Below are 24,144 nucleotides of genomic sequence, written 5' to 3'. Positions count from 1 at the left end.
AGTACAGAGACGAACAGCTTGGTTTTTTTTAAAGTCATCTCGAAAATCGTGTTCGACTAGAAGACTGTTTTTTTACCTGTTATGGGCAGTATAGGTGTTGTGTTTAACCATAGTTTGCTAAAAAAAAACGTTATTTTTTTACTCTTTTCTTATTTTGAACATTCCTCTTATTTCGTCATTATTAGATATCTGTTATTTTTAAGTTTTGTTTCAATTTGTTCGGAATTTTCTCTTTTTTAGTTGTAAAAGTTTTATCATTCCCCATATCCCCAAAAAATCGAAATACACAATGTATTACCGTACCTCGTTAAGACATATTTTTTGTTTAGTGCTGTGTATAAAAAATTACTCTTAATCTTCTTCCTCTTCTTGTCTCTGCCGGTATCGCATCATTTTACTTTCGTCGGCGCATTTCGTTGTTATGGTCATCCTAAAAGAATATAATAGAAGCCTACATACATTTAATATTGGACATTAACTAAATGCAACGATTTGCACGTAAATTTTGACAGCGACAATAATATAAACAATTGAATGTATTGTTGCATATAGATGCTTGGTAATGTTACTTACCGCTTTAATATTTAAACTGAATCTGAAGAATGTTGTTGTTGAAATACATTTCGAATCTAAAACGTTTCTAAGTAAACAAGTGACTGCTATACTACCTACTGCATATTATATTAAAAATGGACATAATTGCGCTTCCACGATTTACCTCACTATATTTTCCGCTACGCCACATTTGGCCATAACGGTTTTAATAATATCGCTAATGACATTTGGGTCGAGCTTCGCTTTTGCTGGTTTGTTGGGAAACGCTGGAGACCTTTTTCCTGACATCGAGTGCGTTGCCAGAACTCTGCAATAAAAAGCAAAGGTTATCATATCTTTTAGGATAAGACCACAGAAGATAGGATCGATCAGTCATCACGTTTTTTAACATGTTAACATTTAAATTCGACCATTTCCAAGTCTCTAATACATATATTATAATATCAGAAATGCGAAAAATTTCCAGACTTGTGTTATAATTTATTTACGTAATACGTGAAAAATACTTACTCGCGAGGGAAAACAGCTATTAATAGTTTTCTTGTTGCGCTTTTATATGATTCCCACTTAATATTCGCTAGGACTCCCTTAGGGACCATGGCATATCCCTCTCCTAATCGAACCTATAAAAAACTTAAAATCATTTTATGTTTCTGCGTGAATAAACAAACTTCGACTTTAATTCACAAAAAACACAGCTAATTTAAAAGAAATAAAATATTTATTTATCATATTCAAGTCGCAATACAATAATAGTTACTTACCATATTGTTTCCACACTTATTCTTTGATTGTGAATTACTCGTACGGCGTCTGTTAGATAATTCCTGTTGAAAAGAGATGTTATAATATATCATATAGTTTAATCCCGTTTTTGAGTACTATATATACAAGTGTAACTGTAGTATGTTCCAGTTTGTATTTTTAATCCTAAGCGAGAGTGCAAAAAACGATAAATGAGTTGGTTGCCTGTATTTCTTGAAACCGAGAAAGGATAAAATCAATATTGGTCTAATGCCTACACATAAATCCACCAAACAAAGCTAGTGTGATAAGATATTTACTGGAGTGCTTGTGCGAACTCTTCTGCATCTCTTCCTGCGTCTCTCCATCGTAGAACGTCGTCCTTTCGATGCAACTACAGTAGAAGGCCCCGTCGATATTTCAAGCTCCTCATTGTCCTCTATATTTGGCATCTCAGTTTTAACTGGTTTACTCATATTTTGAATACCTTTCAGGGGAGTCCGATGTGATAAAGATTCAGATTTACCACCTGGTATTACGTCCGTTTGATTGCGTATGTTGACAGATTGTACGTTAATGATCTGGTTATCAGCTGAAAATTCGTAATATAAATCAAGGAAAATCAAATTTCTAACCACAAATAATATTGTTCAACATTGTATTTTGGCTATAGAAATAAAGGAACCAAAAAATGCTGTACTTACAATTCTCAGAAGGAACTTGATTGCAGGTCGCCCGAAGATTTAATAAGGCTTTAGCGGCCAATATATCGGCGATATCCATTTCTGCAAGTGTTAGTATTAGAGTCTACTACATACTAGGCAATGATATAACGGTACCAACGTAGCTTACGAAAGCATTAATACAAAATATTTACCAAGAGTAGGTAGAATGTGGGTAAAATTGTATTCTTTTGTTTTAAACAATAGTTAACCCCGACATGCAATGGCGTGGACAAACAAAATGTTTCTGCAAAATTTTATAAACCGTCGTAAATATGATTGCTTGCCTTCTCAAACAGAATAGAAATATATTTTTAATGGGAATTTGAGATTGTATATACCATTTACGGGTTTTTACTGTTGTTTTCTTATTACAATGATTGTAATAAATGTTTATGAATAGGTACTTTGATTAAAATTTTGGGGTGGGAAGTTGGGGATGGTGTTGGTGGGAATCGCTGATGGAGTGAGGTCAGCATTGCCTAGAAAAAGCCAAATAAAACCAGCTGCTGTGTTTTGTAGTGGAACACTAGTTTAAGCAGAACCCCGGCCAGTCCGAGTCATCCACGTCCTAGTCGTCCACCCTGGGACCTACTGCAGCCACGCTTTCGCGTGCCCACTACCTAGAGCTGCAGTTGAGCTGAGGATGCAGGGCAAAAGGCGAATATTCTGCGCCTTAAAACAGAATCTACTCACTAGGGAGGTAACCCGCATAAAACCGAGCTTGTCTGGAAGCTCTAAAGTGGCAGCCCCACTATCAGACTAGGGCACAGTGGGCTAATCTCCTGCTTGCCTGAAAAACCATCAATGATTCAAGAAACCGAAACAGTGAGAAACCGGACCGATCTTTTACCGACGACCTTTGGCATTAAATCACGGACACGAATTGCTTTTTGGAATGTAAAAACGCTTAGCAACGACACTCGACTAGCACAAGCAGAAGCAGAAATGCTTAGATACAATCTGCAAATACTGGGCTTAAGCGAAGTGCGTAGAAATGGTTTTGGCGAACTGAGAACGTCCAAAGGCCTAACTCTTCTATACTCCGGGAAGGAAAATGAGGATGACGACCTTGAATATGGTGTCGCTTTCCTCCTCTCTAACTCCGCAAAGAAAAGCCTTTTGGACTGGAAACCGATCTCAGACCGAATCATTTGGGCCCGTTTCAACTCAAGAGCCCGGAAGATCTCCATTGTGCAGTGTTACGCTCCCACCAACACGTCTGCGGAAGACACCAAGGATGACTTTTACAACACTCTAAATGCCACACTTAAAGGTATTAAGAAACAAGACATTGTGATCGTCATGGGGGATCTTAACGCAAAGGTTGGAAGCGAAAACAGCAACTGTGAGCGTAACATGGGAAAACACGGACTTGGTGCGCGAAACGAGAATGGTGAACGGTTTATAGAGTTTTGCCAACACCATGACCTGACCATCGGTGGGACACTTTTCATTCATAGAGATGTACATAAGTACACATGGAACTCCCCTGATGGCTTAACGAAAAACCAAATTGACCACCTTGCTATCAGTTCGAACTGGCGCTCGTCGCTCCTTGATGTCCGAAACCGAAGAGGCGCTGATATTGACAGCGACCACCATCTGGTTGTTGCCGAAATGCGACTTAAGGTTGCGGTTGCGCGACCAGCCGGTGTTCCTGGTAGGGCTGGAAGAAGGTTTGACGTCACTAAACTGCGAGACCCTGAAACTATGAATAAGTTCAGGCTTGAACTTCGTAACCGCTTCACAGGACTGCATGCTGACGATGACTCAATAGACGAAGAGTGGAAACGCATCAAAGTGGCCTACACAGAGACCAGCTCATTCGTCTTAGGTCACACTAAGCACCCGCGCGAGGATTGGATGTCACAAACCACTTGGCAGTTGATAAACGACCGTAGGGAACTCCACCTAAAACTGCTAGGAACCAACGACTAGCTACTGCAAGCCGACCTCAGGCAGCAGTATCGACAGATTCGTAAGAAAATCTATCGCAGCTCGCGTAATGACAGAAGGTTGTGGGTTGACGGTATTGCTGACCACGCTCAAACTGCCGCTAACACCGGCAACATGAGAGAACTTTATAAAGCTACTAATATCTTGGCAGGGAAGAGAAGTCAGCGTAAGAAGCCTCTAAAATCAAAAGATGGTCAGCTTATCGTAACTTCAGAAGGGCAACTACGAGCTGCTGGCGTGAGCACTTTGAGGAAACCTTTCGGCCCACAGCTTTGTCTACGTCAGATGCCCCGCAATATACTTCTCCACCACCCAGGCTACTTGACATCGACGTCGAACCACCCACACGTGATGAGGTAGCGAGAGCGGTCATGGGTCTTAAGACTGGTAAAGCACCAGGTCTCGACTTAATAGCTGCAGAAATGTTAAAAGCGGACTTGGCTACCACAGTCGACACGCTAACACCTTTGATTGGCAAAATCTGGACCAGCGAGAAGCTTCCGGAGGACTGGAACAGGGGCCTTCTTATAACTGTGCCCAAAAAAGGTGATCTAAGCCAATGCAGCAATTGGAGAGGTATCACCTTGCTCTCTGCCCCTTCCAAGGTTTTCTGCAGAATTATCTTGGACAGGTTGTCTGGAGCCGTCGAGCCTCTCCTTCGCATAGAACAAGCTGGCTTCCGGCCTAATCGCTCGTGTACTGACCAAATTAATACTCTTCGTATCATTCTCGAACAGGCATCAGAATGGCAGAGGGAGATTTATCTTACCTTTGTTGATTTCGAAAAAGCTTTCGATACGCTGAGATGGAGCAGCATATGGTCGCGACTCTCTAACATTGGTGTCCCGCCAAAGATAATTAACCTAATAAAGGCCAGCTATCGGAACTATTCTTGTAGAGTGACTCACGACGGCCTCGTTTCAGACGATATTCAAGTGCATGCGGGCGTCCGTCAAGGCTGCTTACTCTCGCCACTACTTTTCCTGGTTGTTCTCGACGGGATTATGCATCGCACACATCAGAACAAGCGCCGCGGAATAGAGTGGGGATTAACCAACATCTTGGAAGATTTGGATTATGCCGATGACCTATGTCTGTTAAGTCACACGCACCGCGACATGCAATCTAAGTTGGACGACCTGGAACGCGAGGCGGGAATTGCGGGACTCAAAATCAACACCCGGAAAACGAAAGAAATGCGTGTTGGAGTTGAGAATCGCACCCCATTGCGGATGGGTGTAGAGGACGTAGAAAGCGTTCAAAAGTTTGTTTACCTCGGAAGCGTCGTGTCTGAAACTGGAGGTACAGAAGAGGACATCACTTCACGCATTGCCAAGGCCCGAGCAACCTTTGCACAACTTCGGCCTGTATGGCAGTCACGGATGTTGACGCGTCGAATCAAGTTTAAAATATTCGGATCCAACGTCAAGTCTGTGCTGCTCTATGGGTGTGAAACGTGGAAGGTCACCAAAGACATCTCGCACCGACTCCAAGTCTTCGTCAACCGCTGTCTTCGCCGTATTCTGGGCATCTACTGGCCTGAAAAAATCTCTAACGAGCAACTTTGGGAGCGCTGCCGAGAAACCCCGATCAGCCAGCAGATCAAACGACGCAAGTGGAATTGGATAGGCCATACACTCCGAAGGGATCCCAATCATATTCCCAAGCAGGCGCTTGATTGGAACCCGCAAGGAAAGCGGAAACGTGGCCGTCCCAAGCAAACCTGGCGCCGTACAGTCGCAGACGAGGCAAAGAGAGCCGGAAAGACTTGGAGTGAGGTAAAATACGAGGCTCAAGACAGAACGCGATGGAGACTCACTGTGGACGCCCTCTGCCCCAACTAGGGGTTATAGGACATTAAGGCAAGGACTTTGATTAAATAGAACATCAACTTTACATACCACTGGGCGGAAAAGGGATTTTCGATCCCTGAAGCTTCAACAGGGCTTGTACAGTTGCGATCTCCTTAGCTAGCAGAGACATGCTTCTATAAATATAAATAATTAAATTATTATGACGTCGAAACTGCGTTAATTCAAAATGCTAAAAATAACGAAAAATTTAAACTTTCAAATAGGCATTAAAGTAGGTATCCATCGTTAGGGCGGGCAGTATTAACCATTTGTCCACTGCAGGTAACAATTGGAAGCATTGTTAGCCCGAAAAGGGATGTAAGTCCAATCAGGTACCTGTGTACTTGTATTGTTTACAATGGTCATCCTATTAGATGTACTCGCATTGCCTACAACCGGTTTGACAAATTACCTACCTATTAAGAGAGAGCTCGCCTTACGAGTTACGAGCTATATAATTATGTACTTGAAATTTGCCTAAAATTATGAATTCATAAAATATTTAGAAAGAAAACACTAACTACTAACATTAACTTAGTGGTTATAAAAGGCGTAATTCATTATTAACAACATAACTAATAATTTAAATTCATTTATAAAAACATAGCAAACTTCAATTAGCAACAAATCTTTAAAATGAATAATGTAAAGAACAACCAATTAATTTATATTTTTAAAGTAAACGAATTTATACTTATTAAAAAGATTATTTATGCACAGGAGGTTTTGTCAAAATCAATTTATATTTATAGTTTTCATCGGTAAAACGTAGACGCGACGCGAGAATTTTTCATTCATGAAAATTTTAATAATGAACATCTTAAATACTACTACTGTTTACATATAACTTTAATAAGATAAATTACTTATTCATTTAATAAGTCTTCTATCTTACAATAAATGCCGCTAACTTTTATATTTTAAATTATTCAAAACGCCCTAAAAACTTCGAAGCTTTGTTGATACGCATTTATAAATTATGGTTTTAACTAAATGCAGCGGCGATAACAAAATGGCGATTTGAATTGGTGTCGTAATGACAATACCTAATTAAGCCCTGCTCATTTGTATATTAGTTATTTGTTTATCAATTATAAATACATTAACTCTTTTCATACAAGTTTTTTTAAAGTTATTATTTCACAGGAAAATTTATGGTGAATTTTTTAACTTTTTTTTAAATTGCCATATCAAAGATTCAAATATATTAATAAATAATGTTCGTAGTTATGGCAATGTCTGAAAACTAACTGTTTGTGTCCAATTATTTTGACTTGAAGCTTTTCATAAAACACTATGAATTTAGCACAGTTATTTAGTAAATATTTAAATTACTCAACAAACAACAAAACAAATGCTCATTTTATAAACAGCAATTATTTTCACTATCCAAAAAGTAATAAATATGTTCCCAATTATTTTGTATCAAAATAAAATCTCAAATAATGTTAGTTAGACATTATTTAAATTAAGAAAAATATGCAATGAACAAAATAAAATGTTTTATTTTACTTACACTAGAAAGTTGACTTAACTCGAAAAACGTATCACCAAATTTGACACTAAATTTACTTTTAGAACTTTCAACTTCAAGAAACCGGAAGACACTGACCGAATTTGCAAATGGAACAAAGTTATCTAGGTTTGGGGATGATGCGTTTAAAACAAATCCTCTAGCATTTTCCCTATCTCGTTTTCACCGTATAGAAAAGAGCGAGACGTATGAACAGACTGGTACCAGATCATAATTGCTTTGAACATACAGAATATTCAAAGAAATGCCTTGTAGGTACTAATAATTTTATTTTATGTTTGGTTTATCCATCCAGATAGTTTTATGGTTACAGGCATATTTGATTTCATTAGCTTTTAGCTTTCACTGCCCTACTTTTAATGAAATGTTCTACATACTACTTATTTGATGTAATCAAAAGTTATTATGCCCATCCATTTTTCCCTTACATTTATTTAAACTTTAACAATAATTGAGCCTGCTAACATTTGTAATCGCTGACAATACTATTATGCGACAAGTATTTATAAGTACCTATAGGTTCTGAGCTATAGGTATGAGCATGAAGAATTATTGTTAATGATATAAAGGTAATTTTCATTTTACAGCAAAAAAACTAACTTTCGTTTTGTATTTTTTTTAATAAATATTATGTTACATTTATCTAATAATAATCTATTGTAATTCAAAGAAGACTCATCTGAACTAGGCCAATTCAAAGTATACCTAAATTTAATGGTATGATTGACAGTCGAGACTCATCGCCAATAATTTTACATAATATAGCCAAAGTAAGGGCTTAGTGTCGTCTGTTAATCTAAAGTTTTCCTTAGCAAGTAAGATTTATTGAACTAACAAAAGAATAATACCATTGTCGTTGCTTTAGCGTCCACTCACACACTGTGTTAAAATATATTTTTCTATATTCCATGATCCCAACGCACGCGTCCTAAAAATGTGTTTTAAATCTTAAATGTCAAAAGTCAAAATCATAGGTAATACAATGTACACAAAAAGAAATATACATTAAATGCTTCTAATTTTACATTTACTGCCAGTTCTCAAATCAAGGGCGTAGAATGGAAGAGAACAACTGGCATTAACTCTCCGCCACTCCTTTTAATCGACAAGTTTTTTGTTTTTCACAACGTTTGTAAGATAGATTGCCTCAACTGAAAAGCAGATACAGTTTAGCATCTGTTTTGGTGGCATGTAGCTGATTTATAATTACCCCTATATGAACTTCAATCAATAACTGTTACGCCTTAAAGCTCGGCTATCAATTATAATACGTTCTTATGAACCAATATATAATATAAAAGAATAATCAAGTCAAACGTTTGCATCATAAATGCATTAAAAAGTATATTATGGTAGTAAATTCTCTCGTGTCCCATATACCTGGATTTAGGGGTGAGGGTGTGAGGGAATAAAAGTTGACGAGAGGGATGTGAAACCTTGTTTGTCATAAACGCGGTATTCAGTTTACAAAAAGTAATTAAAAAAGGTATTTGTATAAAGCTTTTAAAAATAAATTTTAAAATACAATATTCTTTTTATAGTTATATTATGCATAATTTAATTTGATTTAGCTGATTCATTCTAATAATGTAATTTTTTTATTATTAAATGAACTACTTATAATTAAAAATGTCACGTTTTACGTACCATAATGATTTTTTTTACTCCTTTCATTAAAAAAAATACACGTCGCCGGTCTTCACTAACTATAATGAGCAAAAATTAAATAATTATAATTAAATAAATTACTTCACTTTTCTCAAAACAATCAAATTAAAAAAGGAGGAATTAATAAAATTTTGTACTTACAGTTTTTATCGATATTATATAAAAAGCTTTATTTTATTCATACACACATTCATATTTTTATAAACCGTGATCGTGTTAATCTAACTCTAAGCATTAATCACACATCGAAATTGTACCCACAAGAATTCTCGCTTGAGTCTCTCAATTTATTTTGATCTACCTTTATTGACCGTAGAAAAATAATCTCTGGTTATTGAACGAATTATATATTTATTTAGTTATAACAGGCTTATAGACAGTAAAGCGAACAATAAATTATTAAAAATTATGATAATTTATTAAATACTTGCAATAGTTTATGAACAGTTTTTTAAATTAATATTTATCGTACCTAGATATATCATCACACCGCCTTTTGTGTCTTATTTTTAATCTTTTTCCCTCTTTGTTTCTGTGGGTATGAAACTGGATGAGCACATGCATCTATTGTATTGATTTTAACCTTAAAATTGCACTAGGACGACGTAATTAATTACCGAATTAGTCATTTATTAATAGGACTTTAAACTTTCAACCATGGAACAACGCTTATGGGTTTTAGTAGAGTGGGTGGATCATGATTCACAAGACACAAAAGAATTTTCAAGTTATGGCGTGGTAAATGTGGCTTGGATAGATAGCAATGAGATAATCGAGGGGAAGACTGTTCTAGTTCGAGATGGTGTTAAGGGAAAGCCGAGGAGAGGACAAGTTCATAAGATTTCAGGTTGGTTAACCTTTGTAAAGTAAATACATTTACTATTTTAATAAGTAACGAATCGTAGGCAACGACCGTTAACCGTCCTATCGTTACACCAAGTAACGGTGCAATAATAACTTTGGTTTTGCTGTATTTGTTATTATTTTTATTTTAGAAGTGAAAAGGTATTTAGAAGAAATGTTGGGTGTTTTTTTGGGACGAGATAAAAAGTTACAACATCTGGTACCACTAGTTACGGACACGCACGAAATAGAAAAACCAGCTGAAATGGTATGTACCTACGTAATATGACTATATTATAATACATACTCTTGTATACTATAGTTTGGACATTTCATGGTTTAATATAAAAAATATTAGTTATGCTTACGAAAAAGTTATTTTTTTTGTAATGCACCCTACATGTGTATATTAAATTATGATATTTTAATCATACAAATGTTAAATGGTATTTATTAGCCGCTCGCATTTTGACGAGTTTATTTTTCTTATAAATTGAATAACTATGTTTGTTATTTATACTACTTCTATACCTACTCAGTAGTATTGACCTAGTGGCTTCAGTGTGCAACTATCATCCCTAAGGTCGTATGTTCGATCCCGGGAACAATGGACTTTCTGACTGTGCGTATTTAACACTCGCTCGTACGACCGAAAAACATTGTAACGATACCCACATGCCTTAGACCAATAAAAGGCGAATGTCGGGCACAGAAGGTTGATCACCTACATGCCTATAAGAAAAAATAACAAATTATCCCGAAACATCTCAGGCCCATACCAAAAAGGTTGCAGCGCCACTGGTTTTTTTTAAATATCTTTATGTTTGGTTTGCATTGCTAAAAAGGGAAGAAAACCGAGAACACTGCTGTTACAATAACAATTGTGCATTATTATTACATTTTTTATTTGATTTATCCTGTTATGGTTTCTTTGAATTTCCTGATCGGAATGTCTCAAACCAAAAATAAAAGACGCGTGCTTTTTAAGATGCAACACTCATAGAGAGTTATCAAATCTTTATAAATAACTAGTAGACCGGCCAAGCGTTGCTCTGGCTAAGGTTTTAGTTAAATTACATAGTAGTAACCTATGGGAAACGGTAGGAGAACACCAGTCAGTGGGACCACCATGCTTTTTTGGCCATTGGGTTGATGCCATTACTTTCAACACTGCGCCATCTGTTAGAATTGTGACTATCATATATAAAATAATATTGCGAGTATAAATTGAGATATAAGCTATCCTATCTTTTAAGTTAGATCAAACTGCACACGGTGTGCAAATTTGATTGAAATCGGTTCGGTAGTTTAGGAGTCCATAGCGGACAAACAACGTGACACGTAATTTATATATATTAAGATTAGTACCCATTCAATGAATAGCCATCCAAATACATATATTTTCAGATCCTACCTCTCATCAGTGAAAGTGACTTCAGACGAGAAGATTTAATGGAAAACAGTGACAGAGAGGTCTGTATGTATTAACATTTGTTTTGAAAACTTTATCGGATAACGCGTAAGGGCATTGGAGTGGTGCTACATTTAACTGTGATCATGCGAACTGAAAAGCACTGTTAACATAGTCAAGTTTGTTTTAAATAGTGGACTGCCGTTTTCGTTTTGATTCCGTAAAAACATGTTATTTAAATATTATTATTCCATCTCATAGTTCGTCTATCAGCCGTACTTAGAAAATTAACTGTTGCTTATACCATATTTTTAGAACATTAAAATATGGAAATAATCGAAACTCTTAATATGAAAAGGCTTATCTGTACTTCGTTAAATACGTTATCTTTATTCGAGATGCACCGTTCTGTAGATATAATTATTATCTTAGGGATATAATAGTTTAAAAGATGACTTGGAGTTTAATAAAATAAAACTTGTTTATTATTACGTATGGCTAATGGAAAGGAATATATATTCCTCTATATAGGAATTAGGAATATATAAAAGTTCAATCAAGTACCTAGGTATGTGCAAAAGTAAATGTACATATTTTTAAAAGTTAACCGTCACCATTAAAAATAATATCTATATTTTTATAATAACTACTCTTGACATAGTCATCAGTAGCGTTTCATTTATATAAGGGAGTAAAATATATAAAGAAGATATGTTTTTATGTAATTTGAACTACATTATTATTAAACAAGCTTTACAGTAGCCGTGCTTTCATTACTGTAAAAGACTCGTTAGACGAATTAAAAATGTGATTAATTTGCGTTTATGACAATATTAATGAAGTTTTATTTAGTATATAATATATAGTTGAAACATCTATATTTAAATATGATTTTATTCAAGCACTACCTTTTAGCTTTTTTTGTGTGTGCTATGCAGTATGAAATAAAAACCTGAAATATATAACAATTTTGGAGCAAAGCAAAGCTATCAGTTAGTATTAAAAACCAGCTTAATTTTTTTTATATTTTTCCAGAACTCATCTGTAGACTATGTCTTCGATAGCAGTGATTCCGATGCTGAGGTATATAAATTATATTTTTGTAAGTAAATATAGTTTCTTTACGGTCTCGAAACCCTACAAGGAGTGTAAGATTACTTATTTATTTAATTGTTTACTACGATTTGTTAGAACAAACGAAACCTACGTAATAGAAACCGTTTAGCCGGGAAACGGAACACAAATATCATTCAACACCTAAGCCGAAATCAGATGTAATTTTATCTCAACATTTATTAAAACTTTGGGCGAATGCTACATTTACAGTTGAAACCCGAAATTATATTATCTACGCTATTGATGGTGATTCTTAAAACTATTTTATTGCATATATTAAGTTTCGGAGCTTAGTAACATCATAGCTAATACAGAGGTAATACCTAATAGGTAGTAGGTACTGTAAATTTATAAAAGCTGACACGAAGCTGTTAATAGGGTTTCTTCTTTTATACTAACATATATGACTAATAATAATCTTTGAGTCAAAATATTGCTATTGTTTTAGGTCTCACCGCAAAACGAACAAAGTGGTAATGCCTTGCAAGAAACAAATGACAATTATTCTAATACCACTCCAACCAATCCAGAGGTATGTATTTCATATTTCTTTAAAAGTTTTAGAACTTCACGTTACAAAGAACACAAGAAGTAAGGCTATTTGTGTGATTTAACAAGTGTATGTAAACAACTGCTCACATTATTAAGGAAAACATGGTGAGGAGATGACCTGATTTTGACTTTGACTCGCCTGCATATAATATTTCAATCACCATCTTGTAATATGCTATCTGAGGCCAAGTTTCATAAGCGCCACTGAATTTTATTATATTTAGTCAATTCCTTAATAGACATTGAGTTAGAAAAATGTTATACGATTAAATTAAAAACAATTTCACGTTAAAGGTCCCTTCTCATTCGATTTTGAAATCTTTCAAAAATAAAGATATTAAACTATAATAATTTTTAACTCAGTTGTCGAAAGAAGCTATGTAAATAATATTTTCTTTAAGGCAACGCTTCGAACTGAGCAAAGTCACCAAGCATCACAAGAAGGAAATAGAACCGATAACACAGAAACTAATGTAGAGGTTTGTAACTATATTATACAAGTGAACTAATCGAAAAAAAGGAATATAAGTACACACAGTTAATCGTACATTTATTACCAGGAATAGAAGTAGCTGTCATAACCACGACTCATTCTGTATGTAAATAAATGTTTTTTTTATATTTTAAAGAACCGGGGATAAAAATATTTTTTTAATTTACTTGAAAATAATAGATTTTCTTTACGACTTTGTTCCCCGTGGCAAGCGATGTGTCTTCTTGAGGTTAAATTAAGTTTCATTCCCATTTCCTGCTGATTTTTTTGTTTTAATAAAATATAAGAGCTTGGTCAAGAAATTAATTCATACATATTATTTTAGACTACATAAATCTTTTATTTTTTATTTCAAGAAAAATCTAGTCCAAGATACTCGTAACTTGTTTTAATTAACAAAAAGCGATAATGTTCCCAAGTAATGGGATATAGTAAATCGAAAATCTTTCAATATATAATTTCAAGCTTTAAATATTAATTCCTACTTTTAGGCTTCATCCCCAAACGTTCAAAGTAGCCAAATATCACAAGAAAGAAATACAAATGACAATAGTAACAATGAAACGAATATAGAGGTTTGTATCTTTATGAAATGATAACTAAATGTACCTACTAGGAAACTGAATAAGAACATATTACAGTTTTGGGTGGCTTAGAAATAATAAGTAGCCACTCTACCTAAGATCGTACATGTATGGTACATAGCTTGTATGCAAGAACATTTTTGTAGAAAACAAATGAAATTTAAGTTTTTTGTGCTAAGGCAATATAAATATATGAAGGCCTTGAGATAACAAATCTAGTCGTGTCCACATGTTATAGGGACGGCACCGCTTTTGATATTTTTGTATGTATGTCAATGTATATCATGTGTTTGTCCTAATTTTGTGGTCCAAAAAAAAAAAAAACAAATTATATATATTGTTTAGGAACGTTGATGAGGATTTTAGCTTCTAAGGATTTTTAATTATTTTTTAGGCGTTACCAAACGAACAAAATGGCCAAGCTTCACAAGAAAGACCAAGAGTCGCCAATAACACTCCAGCTAATATAGAGGTTCGTACCTAAATATATTATACCAGTGCAGTTATAGCTATTATAAGTACTAGATTTACAGAAAAAAAAAATAGTACGTATGTTTGTTATTTTATACTAGGAATATTTGGACAAATTGTCATATCATTATAGATTCAAAGGTTCAAATAAAACAAAAATTTACTGTGCGACGGGGACATAAAAGGGGAGTATTAAAATATGAAGTGAGTAAAAATCTGAGATTAAAATTTTCTTTAAGGTTGCATCACAAAGCCACGAAAATCGTAATCTATCGCAGGAAAGAATCGACGAATTGACGATTTCGAATAGTAATACTGAAATAAATCAACCGGTTAGTATATTAACATACTATATAAGTGTTTTAAATTTATCTGGAAAACGCTGAATATGTTTGTTTGTTTGATTTACACTAATTACATATTTACTATAGATAACTACATGTTTTAGTGAAATACGTTGACAACTGGAGTACTTTTGTTTTAACAGACCTTTAGAACATTAAACGGCACAATCAAAATAAGATAAATTTTCTAAGATTTCCTTAGATTCCTCCGGTTTGTTTGTTTTGAAGTCGAAACTTTTAAAATAAAACAACTCGATGTTGCAATTTATCGCTATGTAAATAAATCTTAATATATATAAATTACGTGTCACGTTGTTTGTCCGCTATGTACTCCTAAAATACCGAATCAATCAAATTTGCACACCGTGTGTACTTTGATCCAACTTAAAAGATAGGATAGCTTACATCTCAATTTATACCCGCAATATTATTTTATCGCAAAATATTTGTTTATTATTTGATAGTCCCAATTCTAACAGATGGCGCTGTGTTGAAAGTACCAACGTTTCACATAAGCTACAATTTAATGGCATAACCACCAAAAAAGCATGGTGGTCCCCATGACTGGTGTTCTCCTACCGTTTCCCTTGAATAGTTTGCTACTATGTAATAGGTATAACAAAAACCTTAGCCACAGCAACGCTTGGCCGATCTGCTAGTTACCTATATGAAATAGTTTAATCATTATCTGGCTGAGCTACACTCGTCAAAATAGTAGTTGAGCTGTCAACATGGACGGATCGTGAATTTGTAGGGTTCTGTGGGATAACGGGCAAGTCCCCTGTAATAGACGCACGTATACACAAATACTCCCACCGGAAACTAGCGACTGTTTTCAGTGGGGACTGGGGGCCCATTGTGTCCACGGGGCCATGGGTTGAAGCCCAAAAAGTCCTTGAGTAGATACGCCCCTAGCTGTCAGATTCCATTAAAAAAAATTGTTATTGAATATATTAATTTCTAGCAATTATTGAAAGAAGCTTCTTAGTTTATTTTTTTAGGTTACATCTCTAAACGACCAAACTGGCCAAGGATCGCAAGAAAGATATAGTAACATGGAAACTAATACAGAGGTTTGTGTCTGAATAATAAAATTTTGAAGGTTTTAAATTAACAGTCGTGGGTTAGAATCACTTTTCTTTCTAAGTATCAATACTCGCTCGTACGATGAAGAAAAACATCTATGTATCTCTATAAATCTATCAATATAAATCTGCTATTAGATATTTAGGTTAGGACCAATTTATCAAACAAAACTGTTTTTTTTTAGTATAATCCAAAAGGTAAATTAATTTGTGATAAGTTACTTCAAACTGATTTGACCAATATGGGAAATTGTCACCAACATACCCATAATTTGCTAGTTCAAGAGCAAAACTATACCCAATCAGGTACAGTCGATACTGCATCTGCAGGAACTATTACTGAATTGGTAGGTACGTACGTAGAAACAAAAGAAAACTTAAATGTGAAAACCGTATTTTTAATAAAAATTATTAAATTTATCCATGTACTGCGTAATACGGTAACGCCCATAGTTTATTTAATGAAAGATATATTAATAATCGCTCTCGAAATAATAATAATCCAGTGGTGCTACAAGCCTATTTGGGTCTTGGTCTAAGATTGCATCTGTTTTATTGATCATTTTTATTTAATAGACTAGTAGGTCAGCCATCTCTGTGTGACACATGTCACCGATTTTTTTGATGCCGGTTTCCTCACGATCTTTTCCTTAACCGACCGAACGAGTGTTAAATGGACAGTAAGTCCATTAGTACACAACTGGAAATCGAACTTATGACCTCAGGAATGAGAGTCGCATGCTGAAGCCACTAGACCAACACTACTTTCGCTCTCCACAAAAACCCGCCTCAAATCGTCTAAGTATGTATGATGATGATATATGATGTATGATAAAGTGTTATTGAGAGTTATCCGTGTTAGACATGGCTTTAAAGCGTTATAAAGTAAAGTAACTTGTAAATCATCATTCGAATTTTGAAAAGATGTCTTTCTAATGTGAGAGAGTTTGTAAATTGTAGATCATAAGTTTTGACAAAAATAATTATAAAACATTTGCTGAACATTTGTTAGAGAACGCAATTTTAGCGGGTTAGTTTTGGCGGGTTCTTGAAATCAAATTTTAATTTGATTTTTTTTTTATGACATACGATAGTGATAGTCCGCGCTAAGTCTCATTCTAAACCTCACCCTAAAAGGTTAACCCATCTGACATAATATTTGCTTGCCTGAAATTATTATTGTAACGGAAACAATTCTTTCATAGTAATCAATGTATATGTTACTGTAAACGCTCGAACTGCAGTAAATCCTAAGATCGAAAAGCTCGAAAAAATCGTCGTATTTTCAGAAATACTAACATTTACCAACTCATGTCGGTAAATCCTAAGACTAATATAAGGTACACTTTTTCCCGATGTACCAATATGCTTATTTATGATAATATATTGCAGATACCTATCGGAAGAGGTAACGTAATGATACCAGCTCCACTCTTAGATGAAATTGATTGGACGTCGTACTCAAATGCCACTCGGATGTTATTACAAGCTGTATTTCCAAGGTAAATTTATTTTCGATGATGTCTTGTTGCTTAACTTTCATACCTACAAGTTTTATTTAATTCCAATCATCTATTTCAGAGTACTACTTAATAACTCAATAGCGATGGCCGATAGGTCTGCAACAAAGTGCTTCGATCCCGTCATTGTGAACGACATAGCAAACATGGTATCTGAAAGATGCGCAGTGCCAAAGAGAGTAGTAAGGTAACCAACTAATCTTATAATTACACTAACACCAGGACATAGATTAAAAATTGTTTGCCCTATTTTAACTAAACTGCCTCATTTTGTCAAATTGAATGAATGTGTCATAATATGAAACAAACAAAACATAGATAGTTTAAACTAAAACTTAAAGTTAAGGGATTGTATGAAAAATATATAGAAAGTAAACAAAAGTCAAGCCATAATTGATATCTTTTTGGGAGTTTGATAACTATAATAATATTTTTCAGGAGATATATAACAACCAATTGTGTTGACGAAATTAAACTCTATCGCAATCGTCAAATTTTTAAAAGGCTACGTCAACAGAACCATGAAATCGATCCGCCGTCTCCCGTCTCATCAAATGAAGATTCTAACACTAGTGAGTAAAATATAATAACAATATATATATCTCACATATAAAATACGGATGGCAAATAAATTGACATGCAAATATTACACTCTGTAGTCTTATTTTCTGACCTGTTGTTTATGAATCTATATACAAGATATTTTTTTAAATAAGTACAATTACGTATAAATCACAAAATGCACTTAGGTCCGGTTTTAACTCAACTATTGGTTAAATATTCTATTAGTTAAATATCAGCAAAATGCTGAATGCATTTTTTGATCCGTGGTTAGAGTAACTAATGGTCAAATATCTAACCAGTAGTCAAAAAAGTTAACTAGTCAGTAGTCAGTATCGGTGGGTTAACAAGATGGCCGCTGGTTATTTAATACAGTAACAGCTGTTTGTCACAGAAATCAAGCTGCGATACGTTTATTACTATCTAGTGATGAATTTAAACGTAGTTAGATACTTTGATGTCGAAAGTTCTATAGAAGAATATGATAATATTATATTATTAGAATATGTTTTAATGAGAAGAGCAAAAATATTTAGGCAACGCCATCCGCCGTTAGAAACCTGGGATGATGTTGATTTTTGTCACCGTTACCGCCTATCGAAAGAAGCAGTACTCTGGATGGTTACTGAAATTGGGAACGATCTTTAAACGCCTACCCTCAGGTATGTACATAGCTACCTTCATAAGATTGCCTTTTTTTGCATCTAGGTACTTTGATGCAAAATTTCTAAAATGAGTTTTAATTCCAGGATGGATGTATTAAAATTGATGCTATCACTCCTATGAATACTTATTGGTGTTATAAATGATTTCTGATTGCCAATGATTTAAAAGTACGTTTCTTGTAAAAACATCTGAAAAAACGTATGTGACGTTAACGTTTGTACGATTCTTTAAAATAACATTTAAAAATTACAATTGCATTATTTTCAATTTACAAGAATGTAAACTTTGACTTTGACTTTTATGCTAGTACTGGCTAGGTTATGTTAATTCAATTGTATTTGTTTGTTAATGTACAAAATCTTCACAAACACAAAAACTAATGAATGCAATAGATAATGTTATATATTCAATAAACAATACATGAATGTAAGCAGTGTAAGTCTTGTGGCTTCAGCGTACTCTCTGTCTGAGGTCGTAGGTTCGATCTCCGCTGATCACCTAGAAAATAAAAATTATCAAAGAAACGGATACAATCTGAGGCTAGATCATTATCAATTAATTATTATATCAAAATATACTTGTCGTTTTAGTTAGAGTTTAGTTTCAGGGCTGTACTTAAGAGGGCGTCACATTAAGAATAGCTTTAAATTTTATCGGAAACTATTACAAATGCCATGGGTATACTTTGAAGTTTGGTTAACATTAAGTAATGTCATATTGTCATCTTTGGTTAAGTCAGTGTTAACTGTTAACATGTGTCTAAACTCTAACCAATATTCAACAAGTTATTTTTTAGCATTTCAATTTATGATAAATAAGAATTAAATAAATGTAAAAAATAATTAAAAATGAGTGACTTACAAGAACAAGAATTTGTGTCAGCCGAACACGACCATTTAGTGAGTGCAATAACAAAATTGGACAAAACGCAACATATTACAGAGCCCACTCGTAATGAACCCACAAATCTAAGTTCAGAATTTAACTTAATTAAAAGCTCAAATAAATTAGATTTGAGTAAAGTTGTTAGTGCTCTGAAGGACAGTGCTCATCATACAATCATAACAAAAAAATTAAAAAGTCTCGACCAAGGGCAGGTTTTACCCAAACCTTTAGAAAAACCACAGGCTGAACGAATTAAAAGGTCAACAGGGTATGATGCTACCAAAGAAAAAGTGGCTAAATGGGATCCAGTTGTAGCAAGGAACAGAACAGTGGACTTTGTTTCCTTCCCACTACATTCAGTCTCCAAACGAGAACATCCTACAAAAGTAATCTTGTCTAATTTAAAATCTAAATCTCCTTTAGAAAAAGAGCTAGATGAGATTGACCCCCCAGCAGAAGTTGAAGAGGAAAATAAAGAGGAACAAAGCTTTCCTATGACTTATGAAGAAATGTTAGAACACAGAAAAGAAATGGCTAAGTTGAGAGCTCAGCAATCATATAAAGCAGCAAAAGCTAAGAGACAGAGTAAAATTAAAAGTAAAAAATATCACAGGTATGTTATTTTATGATACTGGTATATTAAACTAGTACAAATAGTTATAATTGGTATAAATCACATATCTGCACATAGCTATGCAGTGGCCCTCGATCTGAACAACAAATAAGTCTTGTAATGTGCTACATGATAGACATAGGAGCTTTGTAACTTTTCTACAACTATTAATACATCATAATTATTTACAGAATCCTTAAAAAGGAGAGATTGAAAGAACAGCTTAAAGAGTTTGAAGAATTACAGGAGAAAAATCCTGAGGAAGCTTTAAAAAAGTTGGAGGAGTTAGAAAAAGCAAGAGCTCTTGAGCGTCATACTTTAAGGCATAAAAATACAGGAAAGTGGGCTAAAAATAAATTAGTCAGAGCAAAATATGATAAAGAGGTAAATAGAATAATTGTATATTTCATTTTATTTTTTCGTAATAAATACTTAATTTTAACTTGTTTATAGGTAAGACAACAATTAGCTGAGCAATTAGCAGTGAGCAGGGGACTTACACATAAAACACAAGATATTGAAAGTACTGATGATGAAGCTGATGAAAATGAGATACTACCAGATATGACATTAGCTCAGGATCCTTCAAATCCGTGGATGATGAAAGGACCTAACAAAAGCAATGTTGATACTGATTTTGATTTTGGCTACAAAAAATTTTTAAAGGAAAAAGTGCTGAAGCATACAGAGGACAGTGACTCTGAAGAAAATGATGAAACAGTTTGTGATTTATCTGCACTTAAAAAAAAAAATTATATATTGGGTGCACTAACAAACAATGTTCATGAATCAAGTAATCCTAAAACTGCTGATGAGGCCAAGGCATCTAGCCCTTTAGGTGACTCCAAGAAGAAACCAATGGAAAAAATGAATGCTAAAGTTACGAAACAAGACAGAAATATTAAAAGACCTATAGCAACATCCGAGTGGACGGTTGAAATTATCAAGCCAAACGATAGTACTGAATCGGGTGAAATTAAGGTTGCAGAGGTTTTTGATACATTTGAAACTAAAGTAGCGAAACAAGTTGAAATAAAAATAAATAAATTAAGGAAGAACATCAAGCGATTAGAGAAATCATCTACTAAACTAAAAGTTGTTAAGAAAAAGGGAGGGAAAGGGAACAATATTAGTAATTTGGAATCTCTAATGTTTAAAAATAATAATCCAAAGCCTATCATTGATGAAGAGTTAATAGAGACAAATCTTAAGGCACCTGAAGATATACCTCAAAAGACAGAGACTTACACAAAAATTATTCAATATCCATCTGAACAAGCTGCCCATTCTAACAATAATAATTCTAATATTGATCCAAGTCAATTTATTGAAGTAAAACCCAAGTATCTCAACACTGCAATTCCAAGAGGTGAAAACATCTTAGATGAATTAGATGATGATGAACAAATTGTTCCAAAAATTGATATAGAAGAAGTTTTTGAGGAAGATGATGTTGTAGCAAGTTTCAGACAAGAAAAACAAAATGAAATTGATAATGATATTCCTAAAGAAATTGACTTGCAGTTACCAGGGTGGGGAAGCTGGGGTGGAATAGGAGTAAAAGCACCTAAGCGAAAAAATAACAGGTTTATTTCCAAGAAAATACCTAAGATGCCAAGACGTGATGAAAATAAAGGGGACATTATAATAAATGAATTAAAATTGCCTAAACTAAAAGCACATAAGGTATCTGAATTACCATTTCCATTTACAAAAGTAAGTGATTTTGAGGCCTCAGTTAGGGCTCCACTTGGTAATACCTTCATTCCTGAAACAGCTCACAAAAAATTAATTCGACCAAATATCATCACGAAAGCTGGAACAATAATAGAACCCATGGATGATGAACAGCTTTTGATTAAACGTAACCAAACATTTAAGAATGAAAAGATTATAAAGCTGCTTAGTAAACAATAAAAGAAATTTATTTATTAAAAAATGTTTTATTTAGCTAAGCTCCAACCCTAACAGGTGGTGAAACTAAGATTACACCATCACCTCTTACAAACAACATTGGTATATTTCTTTTTGTACTTCTATAAACTTCTTCATATGTTTCTTCGTCAATCTCTACTGTTGTAATAGTCTCTTCTGCATCTCCAAGGACCATATTTAAATGTTGATCATAAGCCTAAAACAATATAATCATGTAACTGATAAACTTTTCCATTTAATATTTTATCTCATGACAAAAACGGTTTTGTTATTTAAATCTACAATTTATGTAACAAAGTTAACATTTTAGATGTTTTAGAAATAGTGGGGCAAACCATTTATTAAATATAGCAATGCATGTATAGTTCCTTTTATTTATATTTGCATACATAAAAACCAACCAAAGGCAACCAACCCTTGTTATTAGATTAGAAAGCTTAAGATTTTCTATTCATTTCTAGGTCTTTTTATTGGCAAGGAGGTTACCAGTCTTCTGTGCCTGAAAAACACCACTAACTTTTGGGTCAAAGGTATGCAGGTTTCCTCAAAATGTTTTCCTGCACCATGCAAGCAAGTTTTTAAACTTTTATGTAATTTTACACTCAAAAAAAAATCTGATGAAGGTTCCATGAGTAAACCGCCATAACTGCTCTTATATATTTTATTTACATACATATAGAGAGTACACATAGTTAACCACAAGGTAAAGATCCAAAAGTTTTAGAAATACATTAGTGCGCATTTTGATTACCAGGGTTATGCTCTTCTAAGGGTAAGATTCAGAACTGAGAATTAGCTATGTCTGCGGATTCAAAACTGAATTGTATTTTCATAGACCACGCTAAGTATGCTTTCTTAGCTGAGACGACTTGGAGCGAGGTGAAATACGAGGCTCAAGACCGACATGAAGTCAAGTTAAGTCGTTTGCTTTATTTAAAAAAAATATCTTACGTGCAGTCTTCCTCGTAATTCGCGTTCATTGCGCATTTTGACATAAATCCTTTCGTCCAAACTAAGCCTTATCAAGTCCAGAGGTTCTTTTACGGTCATCACCGCCACCTGAAAGAGTTTTCAATATGTAACAAATTCAAAGTTAGCAAAATTTATTAAGGTATTATATATCAATCTACTCGAAGTCAATTTAAAATAAAGTCGGGTTATAAAAATATAATACAAACGTTTTCTCCATCATCAGCCATTTCAAAGTCCTAATTAAATTATGATATAGCTTTACGATTGTTTAATATTCGATTTTAGAGAGTACTTAGATAGTTAGCACTAAAATATATTAAAAAAGAACTTCAAGCGGTAATTAATTCATCCTAATTCCTATTGCTTATTTTTAGTTTTACAATTTACATGTTACGCTTCTATCAAATTGACAGATTAAGAGAAGACTATAATTTATATCTAATATCACTGATATAGCGATAAGCGACATAAGAGAGATAGCAATAAATTATAAACAAAAATCCGTCATTAACGCCAAAGACAATTCAATAAAAAAATTACATTAACAGTAAAATTAAAAGCTAGCAAGTGGACTGTGGACTAGCAAGTGGAAGCTAGCAAAGAAACAGTGGACTCAATCCCTACATTTAGAAATAAGATTGATCATTGAGTTCTAAAACTTAAAAGTGACCCCTGTGTGGCTAGTGTTTTTTCTTTAAGTTGGCATTGATCGAAATTGTGCGTTTTCCAATTACAGAGCATTATGCGACTCTATGCCGCATAATGCTGAAGCTTAATTGGAACGTGAATTAGTTTTCAAATGCATTTGCATAGTTTTCAACCAATGCATAGTTTTCAAACAATTATTATTGTTTAACACATTATTTATACATTAATGAGGTTGCTAACTCTATTCAGAACATTTTTTTTTCAACACTGACTTAGCGCACTCTTCTGATGCATTTGAAAACTAATTCACGTTCCAATTAAGCTTCAGCATTATGCGGCATTGTGCGGCACTGAGTCGCATTATGCTCTGTAATTGAAAAACGCACTAAATCTGTTAAGGAATCTTGACT

At 34.1% G+C, this 24,144-nt stretch overlaps 4 protein-coding genes across 7 annotated transcripts; 2 read left to right on the top strand and 2 right to left on the bottom strand.

Moving 5' to 3' along the window:
• Positions 1–2: 2 nt before the first annotated feature.
• LOC125063726 (early boundary activity protein 1-like) lies at positions 3–8,358 on the bottom strand. The gene is made up of 9 exons (XM_047670310.1): positions 8,216–8,358; positions 5,882–5,967; positions 2,004–2,084; positions 1,620–1,891; positions 1,320–1,382; positions 1,066–1,178; positions 719–862; positions 304–430; positions 3–117 (listed from the first exon to the last, which is right to left on the bottom strand). Exons 2-8 carry the CDS (start codon positions 5,961–5,963, stop codon positions 352–354), a joined length of 834 nt encoding a protein of 277 aa, XP_047526266.1. The 5' UTR covers positions 5,964–5,967; positions 8,216–8,358; the 3' UTR covers positions 3–117; positions 304–351.
• Positions 8,359–9,492: 1,134 nt separating this feature from the next.
• On the top strand, positions 9,493–18,105 carry LOC125063117 (type-2 histone deacetylase 2-like). Of its 4 annotated transcripts, none has more exons than XM_047669336.1 (13): positions 9,495–9,882; positions 10,031–10,146; positions 11,286–11,351; positions 12,325–12,367; positions 12,852–12,937; positions 13,359–13,436; positions 13,942–14,025; positions 14,429–14,506; positions 14,745–14,837; positions 15,851–15,922; positions 17,327–17,436; positions 17,516–17,641; positions 17,893–18,105. In XM_047669336.1, the coding sequence occupies exons 1-13, from the start codon at positions 9,693–9,695 to the stop codon at positions 18,032–18,034; spliced, it is 1,284 nt and encodes a 427-aa protein (XP_047525292.1). In that variant the 5' UTR covers positions 9,495–9,692; the 3' UTR covers positions 18,035–18,105. The 4 variants fall into 4 exon arrangements, with proteins under 4 accessions (XP_047525293.1, XP_047525292.1, XP_047525294.1 ...); XM_047669335.1 differs by having other exon boundaries at positions 9,499–9,882; positions 12,325–12,372; positions 12,854–12,937; XM_047669337.1 differs by lacking the exon at positions 11,286–11,351 and having other exon boundaries at positions 9,493–9,882; positions 12,325–12,372; positions 12,854–12,937.
• Positions 18,106–19,405: 1,300 nt separating this feature from the next.
• Positions 19,406–22,118, top strand: LOC125063477 (U3 small nucleolar RNA-associated protein 14 homolog A). The gene is made up of 3 exons (XM_047669945.1): positions 19,406–20,179; positions 20,371–20,563; positions 20,633–22,118. Exons 1-3 carry the CDS (start codon positions 19,530–19,532, stop codon positions 22,094–22,096), a joined length of 2,307 nt encoding a protein of 768 aa, XP_047525901.1. The 5' UTR covers positions 19,406–19,529; the 3' UTR covers positions 22,097–22,118.
• Positions 22,103–23,442, bottom strand: LOC125063478 (U6 snRNA-associated Sm-like protein LSm3). The gene is made up of 3 exons (XM_047669946.1): positions 23,293–23,442; positions 23,066–23,173; positions 22,103–22,310 (listed from the first exon to the last, which is right to left on the bottom strand). The coding sequence occupies exons 1-3, from the start codon at positions 23,311–23,313 to the stop codon at positions 22,131–22,133; spliced, it is 309 nt and encodes a 102-aa protein (XP_047525902.1). The 5' UTR covers positions 23,314–23,442; the 3' UTR covers positions 22,103–22,130.
• Between the last annotated feature and the right edge of the window lie 702 nt (positions 23,443–24,144).

This window comes from Pieris napi, chromosome 3 (assembly GCF_905475465.1).
Source record: "Pieris napi chromosome 3, ilPieNapi1.2, whole genome shotgun sequence".
NCBI classification, from domain to species: Eukaryota; Metazoa; Arthropoda; class Insecta; order Lepidoptera; family Pieridae; genus Pieris; species Pieris napi.
This window is presented reverse-complemented; position numbering and strand designations above follow the sequence as displayed.